The sequence below is a fragment of the Erythranthe guttata genome, chromosome 3, assembly GCF_056151865.1.
Source record: "Erythranthe guttata isolate IM_541 chromosome 3, IM_541, whole genome shotgun sequence".
Lineage (NCBI taxonomy): Eukaryota > Viridiplantae > Streptophyta > Magnoliopsida > Lamiales > Phrymaceae > Erythranthe > Erythranthe guttata.
In genome coordinates this window covers 2559840-2572468 of record NC_142535.1, presented here as the reverse complement: position 1 = coordinate 2572468, position 12629 = coordinate 2559840, and the positions used below count along the sequence as shown (strand labels likewise).

Sequence of the window (12629 nt, the reverse complement as noted above, 5' to 3'; positions counted from 1 at the left end):
TTATTGAAAAAAGGAATGAAAAGGGAGCAGCACAGATTTGCAGCTTTATTAGTATTATGGTTGTTTGAATGGGTTGTGGTGGTCCGATGCGGCGGCGATGGTTTGCCGTTTAAGGCGGTGAATTTGGGGGGATGGCTTGTTATTGAAGGCTGGATGACTCCTTCTCTCTTTCATAATATTCCCAACAAAGATCTTCTGGTTTCTCTCTCTCTCTCTCTCTCTCTCTCTCTCTCTCTCTCTCTCTCTCTCTCTCTCTCTCTCTCTCTCTCTCTGTTCTGATTGAATGATTGAATGCTGTAATTGGTTGGTACAAATATGAGTTTTTTATATTTTTTTTCAATTGATTAATTTATGATGTTACTTTATACTCACCCAATCCCCAGATCGATACAAATTTGGTTCCTGTGAATATAGCAGAAATCATGGAGATTGATTAAATTTTGGGTTTTTTTTTTTTTTTTAATTTTTATTTCGTATGCATTATAAAATAATTTTAAATTATTCACTATTTTTTGTAATTTTTTTTTCGAAAAATGCAGCTATGTAGTAATTAACTGAGTGAGGATATTTTCATCTGTTAATTTGGATGCTTATTTTCTCTTAGTAAGTTTATTCCTCATTCCTCTAAAGTTATCTTTCTTCGTGATCCGAATCTGAAACTGAATCCGAAACCGATAAATCTCAACCCGAAACCCGAAACCGATAAAACTGAACCCGAAACTTGATAAAACTGAACCCGAAACCGGAAAACCTAAAATGGAAAAACCCGAAAACCCAATATCCGAAACATGAGACCTGAAACCCGAAACTGAAAAACCCGAAAACCCGATATCCGAAACATGAGACCTGAAACCCGAAACTGAAAAACCCGAAAATCCGATATCCGAAACATGAGACCTGAAACCCGAAACTGAAAAACCCGAAATCCAAAACCTGAAACCCAAAAACCCGAAACGCGAACTGAAACCGAAACCCGAAACCGGAAACCAAATAAGCTAGTACTTTGAGAATAACATCATTTTAAAATTATGAATTATGACATCAAACTTTTCATCTTTCTTACATTATGCAAAAAATTATCAAGTTCGATCTCATGGTTTGAAAATCGATATTAGGACGGAACACAAGTGCATTTCAAGTCCGTAAGTCTCAACAAGTACCTATGTGCAGAACACGGCGGCGGTTCGTCTCTGGTAGCCAATCGCAACATTCCGAAAACCTGGGAAACCTTCAGGGTCCGTTTTACGCTCTTTATTATTTTTTTCTTCGTGTAGTCGTTTTTCATCTTATTCAATGTTATATATTTGATTAATCTGCAGTTATGGAGAATAAACGAAACCACCTTCAATTTCCGAGTTGTGAACAAAGATTTCATCGGGCTTAGTAGTAGTGCTCAAGGCGAAGGGAATTATAAAGTGTTGGCAGGTGCAGCCGAACCAGGTACAACCGAAACTTTCAGAATAGTATCGAATGTCGACAATCCACGCCGAGTGCGTATCCAAGCATCCAACGGCCTTTTTCTTCAGGTAAATTAAAGTAAAAACCAATCTCTAGCACGGTAATAAAAACTTTTCTTGTTTCTTATGTATATATGCATTTATTTTTTTTGGGCTGCAAAAAGGCAGAAAACGAAAACTCCGTAACGGCTGATTACTCGGGAAGTTCCGACGAGTGGGAGGATGAAGATCCCTCTGTATTCGAAATGCATGTAATCAAAACGGTGCAAGGCGAATACCAGTTAACCAACGGTTATGGTTTAGAAGAAGCTTCGAAAATATTGAGGGTAAAAATGTCCACATTTCTGTTTTTATTTATTTATGGGTAAATTACAACAACCCCTGAGGTATTGTCAAATTCGTAAATTGACCATACCTCAGGGGTAGTTGTAATTTACCCTTTATTTATTTATATATCCAATATTTTTTTGGTGTATATTGCTAAAGTTGGCAAATAATTGCAGAATCATTGGAGCACGTATATTGTGGAAGACGATTTTGAATTTATGTCTCGGCACGGTTTGAATGCCGTTAGAATTCCGGTTGGATGGTGGATTGCGTACGGTCTCGTTCCACCAAAGCCTTTTGTAGGGGGTTCTTTGCAATCTTTAGACGATGCTTTCGAATGGGCTCTGTACGCATCTTTTTTTTAATGTGTTATTTTCTTTATTTTTTTTCGTCTTAGATTCATTTTGTTTTGCATTCAATTATAAATCTTGAAATTAAACTATTTCCGTTTTCCCCGTTTTTCTTTCCCGTAGTAACCACAATATGAAGGTGATCTTGGATCTACACGCAGTTCCGGGATCGCAGAACGGTAACCATCACAGCGGAACACGGGACGGATTTATCGAATGGGATGATTCAAAAATACCGGAAACTGTTTCCGTCGTAGACTTCTTAGCCAAAAGGTTCTAAAATCTCTCTTCTTAATTTAAGTTAATTGCTCGCCCCCCCCCCTTTAATCTTAAATGCCCGAAAAAACCCTCGCGCTTAAAAAATTTATCTAGGATCCCTATGTTGTACATGTTTTATACAGCACACTGTCCCTTAAGTTGGTGTTTGCAAATGTTTTTAGAAATAGATTATGAGCTTTTTCTGCACATAATCAGTTTTTTAGGTGTTTGCAAAACAAACTTATGCTTTTGCTTATCTTAAAATAAGCTGTTTTAAGCTATAATTTTAAAAGCACCCATGTACCCGCTTTTTCTATTTTAGTTTATTTTCAAGCTAATTTGAAAACACCCCAACTTTTACAATTAAACACTTAATTCCAACTTAATTCACAATCACTAACTTCTGCTTTTAAATAAGCTTTTCAAACACCACCCAAATTAGAGATTGGCTGTTGACGTAGATGAAATGACAAAACTACCCCTTATAATTTTTTTAATAAATTTCAATTTTAAACAAACACAATGCAAAAAATATAAATCAGTCGAACACACTATTAATCGAGAAACAAATCTTTAATCAGGTATGCCGATCATCCAAGTCTAGGAGCGATCGAGTTAATGAACGAGCCACTAGCGCCAGGTGTGGCTTTGGACAGCTTGATAAAGTACTACAAATCCGGTTACGACGCGGTGAGAATGTACACTCCCAGCGCTTACGTAATCCTATCGAATAGATTGGGAGAAGCAAACGATACAGAGCTCGTTCCGTTTGCTGCGGGCCTTAACCGCTCGGTGATAGACGTGCATTACTACAATCGTTATTCCGATTATTTCCGGGGCTTGACCGGTCGGCAAAACGTCGAATTCATCTACAAGAGACGGTCGAAGCAGTTGCGGGAATTGAGTCGAGATGGCGGACCTCTAAGCTTCGTTGGTAAGAGTAAACGACTACGAGCGATAATTATTGCATCTCTAATACATTTTTTTTTTATTTCGCTCGTTTTTCGAAATGTATGATAGGATCGGAGCTTGAACTGATTTTGCAGGTGAATGGACAGCCGATTTATATGTTCGAAATGCTTCGGTGCATGAATATCGGAGATTTGCCGAAGCTCAGCTAGAGGTGTATGGGAAGGCCACGTTTGGATGGGCTTATTGGTCTTACAAGTGTGAACAAAAGTACTGGAGTTTCAAGTGGATGATTGAAAAGAGCTATATAAGGCTCTGATTATATATATATATATATATATATATATATATATATATACATATATATATATATATACATATATATATATATATATATACATATATATATATATATATATACATATATATATATATATATACATATATATATATATATATACATATATATATATATATACATATATATATATATATATATATATTCTGTAATTTAATATCTTACGAAAATGAAGTCTTGCTAATTAAGCGTTCGAAATACTAGAATGATGCACGTGCGTCACCAGTGGCGGAGAAGAAAAAAAAGTTATATATTTATATATCTTATATATAAAAGAAAGAAACGCTGGACAACCCTAAAAAAACTCTAATGGTATTTCTGTAATTATTTATTTTTAATATTTTTCTCTACTAATTTCTAACTATAATTTTTAACAATTATTAATCTCCTATTTTTCATCAATATATCTCAAATCTTAATTGATAAAGCTACAAATTCGATTTGTTAAATCTTAGTAAATTTATTTGTATTATAAATCTTAATATGTAAGATTTAAAAAAAACTAATGTTATATAAATATGAATAATACTACATTTTTAAAATTTTACTATATTAGTGTACTATATTTTCTTATTATGTATTAAATTGATTATTTTTTTTCACTATTTAAATAATAACCCGTGCATCGCACGGGGGAAAAATGCTAGTAGAAATTAATTTAGGGATTTCTAATACTTCAAAAGTATAAGGAGATTAATTTGAAATCTTATTAAGTATTCACAATCTTTCTTTCCACAATTTTATTAATGCTTAATTAATGGTGAACCAAACTCAATTTCCAATTAAGAACTTGGAAGTTATCGGTACAAAGAACGACCTTTTGAGGCAACTATAGATCCTGGGAGACAATTTGTATTGATCAATAAAAATCGATTTCAATGTTTTTTTTTTCTTTTTTTCTGAGTTTATCTAATTTACCGTAAGTAACTGTGTGTCGATTGTCCTCTAAAGATAAGTTTTCTTCTTCCTTCAAATGGAATAAATACACCAATCAAATTCTGGGAGGCTTCATGAAGTGCTTCTTTCGGAGTTAAACTCCCATTTGTCCATATTTCGACACATCATTTATGTTAAAAACGACTCGACTTTAATGGAACTCTACGTTTCTATATTAAACTAGTTAGTTTTCCAATACTTGGCATCTCGTGAAAGATTGCTTGTGACAAGCAGTTGTGACGAAGATGTGGTGGTGGATATGGTTTGAGACTGACGCAGAACGGAAGCACGATAAAGAATTAATTTCTACGAATTAATCCTATAGAACAAAATAACATTCGGAATCCACCGAAAATTCTGGAATCCACCAGAAAAATAGAGAAAACTCTATATATTTTATTAAAATTCAAATATCTTTTTTTTTACCAAAAACGGCAAAATCGAGTTAGAGTTTGATTCTAGTAGATCTCGTAATTTTGGGAACAACCCAATTTACGGAATCCTAATCCGAATTTTCTATGATTTGATATTAATTTTCTAAAACTTGCCTAAAATAGCAAAAACAAACTTTTGGGAGTCTAAACGACGTTGGATTGCTGAAATTTGACGTGATTCATGAGCTTTGCTCATGAGTTTTGTTCCTTGCGCCGTTTCACTTGAGATAGAGTTCGTTTCGTACTCAAATACAACTTGACTTCGTCGAAAACCCTTATTTTTCCATAATTTCTTTCGATATTTCCACCAATGCCCATTAATAACTCTTTTCCGAATTAAATAGTTATTTTGCAACACGAATCCAATTTGACGTTCCTTATCAATCTCCTCTTCTTCAAAAGAGCTCGACCTCGAGCTATGATCAAAATATAGCGATGCATATTTCTTTGCAAACAACTTCAAGTGCTTCACCAATATTCCCAGCACAAAAATCTCGCTTACAAAATCTTCATCCAAACGAGGCGTTGGAAAAATTGGCTTCTTAATCGAAAATTTCAATGGCTCCACCAATTTCTCCGATACAAGAACTTCACAGCAAACACTATCTACAATTAGATCACATACTTCAACGCAATCCACTTGTTCTTTATCTTCTCGTGCACCTTCCTCTTCTTGAACAAATTCTGCAACTTCAAAATCTTCCTCAAATTTACTTGTAACACCCTCTTTAAACTCGTCGACTTCTTCTTCAAGCTTGCTAACATTGTCTTCTACCCCATTGTCGCTCTCTTCAACTTTGTTGATGCTCGCTTCAAACTCGTTGGCTGTCCCTTCAACTTCGTCGATGTTCACTTTGATTTCGTTAATGTCATCGTTAATAATAGCTACGCTACTTTTAACTTTTACGATAATTTCCTCTTCAACTTCGTCAACTCCTACGTCATGATCCTCCACCAAATTTGGAGGTTGAATAACGAACGAAGTATCCTGTGCCTCCTCAACTTTGACAACAGGTGGAGCATCTTCAGTTTTTCTAGAAGCACTATTTAATTCGCTCATAATATTCCGCACTCCATGCTAACTCTTGAGCCTCTTCAAGGGTGTAGAATATACGCCACCCCATCCTAAGACGTATTGAAATATTCAAACCTGCCAAGTACCGTGAAATTTCCGTACTTTCGGATTCTTGAAGGTTATTTAAGTTTGCTATTCTCTCAAACTCAGCAGTATACTTGTTAACAGATCTACTCCCTTGCGAACAATTACGATATAGTTGAAATAGACGTTGCTCATAACCTAGGGGTAAAAAACGATCCATCAACATTTTTCTCATCCTCCTCCATGATTGGATTGAAAATTTTTCTTGTCTAGCTCTTTTCCTCTGTATTTCATCCCACCATGCGGCTGCACAACCCTTTAACTCACACCGAACCAATTTTACCATCTTATTCGGTAAAATATCCATCAATTCAAAATAATTTTCGACTTCTGACACCCAATCGATAAAATCCTCAACTTCAAGAAAATTTCTACTAAAAGAAGGAATTTCAGCTCTTACCCGATATTTATCACGATCCTTTTGCCTCTTTATAGGCGGATTTTCTTCAAAATCAGAGTTGCCGCTCACCTTTGAATAGTCGTCATACCTTGATTGAATTTGAATAGGTCCATGATAATTGTGTCTAACATATCGGGCTACACCATCGGCAATCATCATGCTAGATTCGGTCCTTCTGTTGTTGTTGTCAAGGGCAAATCCCTTGCGCACCAACCGCAGATTTTGCAGTTTTTCAACCTCGCGGTCATCGCCAACGTAGTTGTTGTCTCCATGTTTCGCACCTTTCGCCATCTAACCAGGAAAAACCTCGCTCTGATACCAACTGACGCAGAACGGAAGCACGGTAAAGAATTAATTTCTACGAATTAATCCTATAGAACAAAATAACATTCGGAATCCACCGAAAACTCTGGAATCCACCAGAAAAATAGAGAAAACTCTATATATTTTATTAAAATTCGATTTTTTTTTTTTTTTACCAAAACGGCAAAATCGAGTTAGAGTTTGATTCTAGTAGATCTCGTAATTTTGGGAACAACCCAATTTACGGAATCCTAATCCGATTTTTCTATGATTTGATATTAATTTTCTAAAACTTGCCTAAAATAACAAAAACAAACTTTTGGGAGTCTAAACGACGTTGGATTGCTGAAATTTGACGTGATTCATGAGCTTGGCTCATGAGTTTTGTTTCTTGCGCCGTTTCACTTGAGATATAGTTCGTTTCGTACTCAAATACAATTTGAGTTCGTCGAAAACCCTTATTTTTCCATATTTTCTTTCGATATTTCCACCAATGCCCATTAATAACTCTTCTCCGAATTAAATAGTTATTTTGCAACACGAATCCAATTTGACGTTCCTTATCAGAGACTTTGAGTTGTGTTTTGACAATGAAAATGAGTGCAGTCGACATTAACGATGGCCACGATGATGAATATAATGTGCGTAAATGATGTTCGCGGTGACTACTAGTTGGTCTTCACTTCGCGGGCTGTCGAAATGCATTTTCAATTATATAAAGATACTAAACGATCTATATTAAAGTACTATCATTTCCGATCCCCATTGAATTATAGTAAAGCTTTGGAGATATGTACTATAGAAGTAAGGCACTGAAACCTTTATTAATCAGTACGCATATACACACGAATACACACATACATAGGTGTGTGTGGATCAACGGTAAAAAATCACGTGATGTAGTCTTCACCAGGTGTAGCATAGAAATAACCAAATTGCGGTTATTGGTCGAAATTGATTAATTAGTGAAACTAAGATTTGAGGGATGAAATTGTAATACATTATAACTTGAGGGACGTTTATGTCTTTGACGGTTTTTTAGGCAAAAATATAATCTTGGGTAAATTACACCCACACCCCTGAGGTATGCTTAAATAACTTTAAGGTCCACGTGATATCGATAATTACACCCACCCCCTAAAACATAGTTAGAAAAGCTAATGGGATAATTCATTGGATACGTTATTCCGATAGAGTTCTAATGAACAATTATTTTTAGCTAGTGGTGGAGACAACATAGAATTATGAGGTGACATGGCTCTTCCAACATTTCTTAAATCACGCATAGCTCTTTGTTGTCTCAACCACTTCCGGAAACTAATAGTCATTTAAAACTGTATCGGAATAACGTATCCAATACATTATCCCATTAGAGTTTCTAACTATGTTTCAAGGGGGTGAGTGTAATTACCGATACCATAGAGACCTTAAAACTATTTTACCATACCTTTAGGGATGTGGGTGTAATTTACCCTATAATCTTAGTTGTCATTTTGGCTTTTTTAGATTACTTTTCTTTTTCTTTTTTATATCTAGACCTATTTGTTAATAAGTAGTCAACTATAGAAATTGCCCTTTAATTAAAGGTACGAGTAGTTTCATATTTTCAACATGAAAGTTAAATATATAACATTTTTCCAAAAGTAAAGACTAAAGAGTGCATATCAAAGTTTTTTTCAATGGGACTGATTAGCCCCTCAGTCCCTTCAAATTAGGTTTGGAGACTTTAGTGGGGAAAAGGGAACTTTAATTAATGTATTGGGGGTAAATTACACTTACACCCCTGAGATGTATTTAAATAATTTTGATGTTCCTGTGGTATTGGTAATTACAATCAAACCCCCTGAAACATTGTTAGAAACTTTGACGGTATAATGCATTGAATACGTTATTTCAATAAGATTCTAATGAACTATTGATTTCAGGAAGTGATTGAGACAATATAGAGCTAGGGGTAAACATGGTTCCCCCAACATTTTTTAAATCACCCCTAGCTCCATGTTGTCTCAACGACTTCATGAAACTAATAGTACATTAGAATTCTATCGGAGTAATGTATCTATTGCATTATCCCGTTAGAGTTTCTAACAATATTTCAAGGGGTGATATGATGACCACATGGACTTAACAATTATTTTAGCATACTTCAGAGGTGTATGCGTAATTTACCCTAATATAGTGCATTCTCCATTCTTGTGTAACGAAAATTTGATCTTCTTGGAAGGGATGATTTAGCAATTGGAGCAAGTGAGTTTGTATCAATTGATCTAAGTTCGAATTCCCTTGTCAATAATCGTTAGGTCGAGTTTGTAATATACATTTACGTCTCTCGTATGATTACACGAGAGCATATGTTTATCCAGTGTATCAATATAATTAATTGAAAAATTTACTGTATTCTAAGGTAGATCCAACTTAAAAAAAAAAACCAATAAAAAGATTCCTACAAAAGTTTGTCAGTGATTCCGGTAATATATATATTAATTGAATAAAATAATAGCAGTGCTTGCTTGTTGGGCAACATCATAATTCATAATGCAATTATTTTCAATCAAAATCTAAATAAAGAAATCAACGGTCCACAATTCCCCTCTCCTTCTTTATCTTCCCATCTCTCTCTCACTTCTCCTTCCCTCTTCTCCTCCCTCCTCCTCCTCCTCCTCCCACCCTCTCTCTCTTTCTAACCCCTCTCTCTCTAGAAAAAAGATGTTTAGATAACACACATACGTACACAACCATATATATATACATATAAATAGTGTGTGTGTGTGTGTGTGATTTATACTGTTTATTATTAATTATTCCCTAAAGAAAAGATGATGTTAGGAAAGAGAGGCCGTCCACCGATGAAGAGGACAACAAGCATGACTGAGTTCACCTTGGATTTCACCGGCGGCGGCGCTGACGCTGTTTATCAGCCGTTGGATCCTCACAACCCCTTCAACGTCGGTGCCGCCGCCGCCGCCGCCTCTCCAAGATCCCACCGCCGCAACTCGGCGGATTTCGTCCAAACTGCACAGTTCTTGAGGGTTTGTTTCCTCTGTCAACGCCGCCTCGTCCCTGGCCGCGACATATTCATGTATAGGTATATACAGTAAAACCTCTCTAAATTAATACGAGTCAGTCGGATAAATCAAAATTGCATTCATTTAAGCAAATATTAAATTATCAAATTAATAATTTAATACATTCTCTACCGAGTCATTTGCAGACCAAATTATTATTTAAATGAGATTGTTAATTTATGGAGGTTCTACTATTTATATATATATACACGTATATACTAATAAAAGTAACAAAACAATTAATTAGCAAAACACTAATAAAAGTAAAATAAGAAAAAAAAAATGATATTTCTTAATTAAATTAATTTTATTTATTTTTGGCAGAGGTGATAGTGCTTTCTGCAGCCTAGAGTGCAGACAAAACCAGATGACACAAGATGAGAGGAAAGAGAAAAAGTGTTCATTGGCGTCCAAGAAAGAAGCATCAGCTGGAACCACCGCTGCCGGAAAAAAAGTCTCCGCCGCCGGCGAGACAGTCACCGCCGTGTAGATTAGCGTATGTATGTTTGTATTGTACGTATGTAATGTACCCCACCACCATAAAAAAATAATATATGTACATGTGGGGCTAATGTTATATTCAGCTAAAGTTGATGGCCAAATTTTGGAATCCAACTTAATTAATTGCACACAGCCCCCTGAGAAGTACTACTACTTTGTAGTACATGTACTATAACATTTTGGAAGGCAAATCATTTGGAGAAATTGCTCTTTTTTGTGTCAATAAACTTTATTTAATTATTATTATTGTTATTATTATTTAATTATGTTCCATTTAAATTCAAGAATCTCATAATAAAACATGGGTAATAAGGATGTCAAATGAGTACTTATATATATAGATTGCATTTTACTATTTTACATCCAATTGAGATATAAGAATTTGAAATTCATTGTCGAATAAATTTGATTCAAACAAATTACAAAGTTTAGTAAAGTGCGTATAGTATATTTTAACCTATAATCTTGTCTCTGATACCATATTAGAATACACGCAGCACAACAATTACGCAAACATTGTACAACTATATTCGACTAAGATTTGACACACACTAAAGCCTCCACCACTAAAAATTTCCCAAAATTGTTTAGAAGGTACTTTCCGAAAAAATAAATAAATAATGAAGTATTTAATATTTTTGTTAAAATAATGCAAGCAAGTTAAAATATCATATGGTGGTCATTATTAACTATTTGGAATTACTTAACCTTAAAATTATGCATTAGAAGAGGGACGTGGTTGCAAATACACTAAATTACACAAATAAAAATAAACTTTTATGCAGGGGCGACAACACGACCCCAAGCCTCTTGTTTTCGCCCGCGCATATGTACGTATGCTCGATCGTATGTAAATAAAGCTATAATACAAAATACCAGTTATCTTATATTTCACGAGGTGTATCAAATAGGTAAATCATTTTTTAGTCTATCGTCATGGAATACCTTTTTTTTTTTTTTTTTTTAATCCAATAAGGTGCCTATCGATTAGTGGTGCCCATAAAAAGAGAGTAGTTGTATTTTAATGGACTCGAAATAAAAGAATAAAATCACTTTTAAATGGGATGCGATAAGTCTTTGTGTTAGGGCTTCAATATATAGACGAAAAAGTCGGGAATTAGCTTTTTTTTTTAATCGCCGATGATGTTAAATAATCATCCACGAAATACACTTATACATACTGATAGTATTTGATTATGTGCAATTGATCAACAATTAAAAATCATGTGATGTATTATGAGCTGGTTTTTTTCTCATTAAATGCTATGTTGAACTAAGTAATAGTATATTTCAATAAATTATTGAACAATTATTGAATAATGAATTACAAATTGTTTAGTCCATCTCCTTGGAAGTGGATTGAAAATTCAAAACTGTAGACATCGGAGAGAGTGAGCTAATCTGAGAGTGAAGTTTGGTCCCACAGAAAAAAAATTAAATATAAAAATTAAATTAAATTAAATTAAAATTTTGGGGTTGGGACCATCCCAACACCCACTTTTGTTTCATTGTGGGGTGCACCATTACCACCACATGTTTTTTAGTACTATCTTTTTATTAACTTTAGGGTAAATTACAAACACCTCCCTGAGGTATGGTCAAATTACAAAACCACCTCTCTTGTTTGGATAATTACAACCACCCCTCAACTCCTCAAATTTAGTGGAATCTTCGAGATTATATGGAATATTATCACTTTTGTACCCGTTTTATCCCATTCAAACTCTACATTATGAAGCAAGATGATCATAATATGTGATTTTTAACTTGTATATATCAGTTTGTGGTGCATCGAAAACTGTATGTTTACACAAAACGAGTACAAACTAGAGCACATTTCACAGAATCTAGATGATTATGTTGAATTTGGCACCATAAGGGTAAAGGTGTAAGAAAAAATCATAGTTGAGGGGGTAGATGTAATTTTCCAAACAAGAGGGGATTTTTGTAATTTGACCATACCTCAGGGGGTGTTTGTAATTTACCCTTAACTTTATGAAATATTACTCCCTCCGTTTCTAAATAAGTCTCGTTTTTTAACTTTGCATAAATATTAAAAAAGCTGAATAAATATATTTTCAATTGAGAAAAATAAATATTGTTAGATCAAGATATCCTTATTAATTAATGCAAAGAGACTGTTAAAGACTTGATAAAGACATAATTAAAAAA

At 34.4% G+C, this 12629-nt stretch overlaps 2 protein-coding genes across 2 annotated transcripts; both read left to right on the top strand.

Annotated features, from left to right (window-relative positions):
• Window positions 1-3642, top strand: LOC105962515 (putative glucan 1,3-beta-glucosidase A). Its single transcript, XM_088815402.1, has 8 exons — window positions 1-198; window positions 1116-1235; window positions 1320-1526; window positions 1622-1783; window positions 1961-2130; window positions 2258-2407; window positions 2974-3326; window positions 3439-3642. The coding sequence occupies exons 1-8, from the start codon at window positions 16-18 to the stop codon at window positions 3618-3620; spliced, it is 1527 nt and encodes a 508-aa protein (XP_088671528.1). The 5' UTR covers window positions 1-15; the 3' UTR covers window positions 3621-3642.
• Window positions 3643-9399: 5757 nt separating this feature from the next.
• On the top strand, window positions 9400-10700 carry LOC105950974 (FCS-Like Zinc finger 6). Its single transcript, XM_012974364.2, has 2 exons — window positions 9400-9976; window positions 10281-10700. Exons 1-2 carry the CDS (start codon window positions 9708-9710, stop codon window positions 10444-10446), a joined length of 435 nt encoding a protein of 144 aa, XP_012829818.1. The 5' UTR covers window positions 9400-9707; the 3' UTR covers window positions 10447-10700.
• Window positions 10701-12629: the final 1929 nt, after the last annotated feature.

Bases quoted from the DNA above. Each gene is read 5' to 3' on its own strand.
- LOC105962515 (XM_088815402.1), top strand. From the start codon at position 16: ATGAAAAGGGAGCAGCACAGATTTGCAGCTTTATTAGTATTATGGTTG. The intron at 1,784-1,960 runs GTAAAAATGTCC...AAATAATTGCAG, and splicing joins AAGCTTCGAAAATATTGAGG to AATCATTGGAGCACGTATAT. The intron at 3,327-3,438 runs GTAAGAGTAAAC...CTGATTTTGCAG, and splicing joins CGGACCTCTAAGCTTCGTTG to GTGAATGGACAGCCGATTTA.
- LOC105950974 (XM_012974364.2), top strand. From the start codon at position 9,708: ATGATGTTAGGAAAGAGAGGCCGTCCACCGATGAAGAGGACAACAAGC. The intron at 9,977-10,280 runs GTATATACAGTA...TATTTTTGGCAG, and splicing joins CGCGACATATTCATGTATAG to AGGTGATAGTGCTTTCTGCA.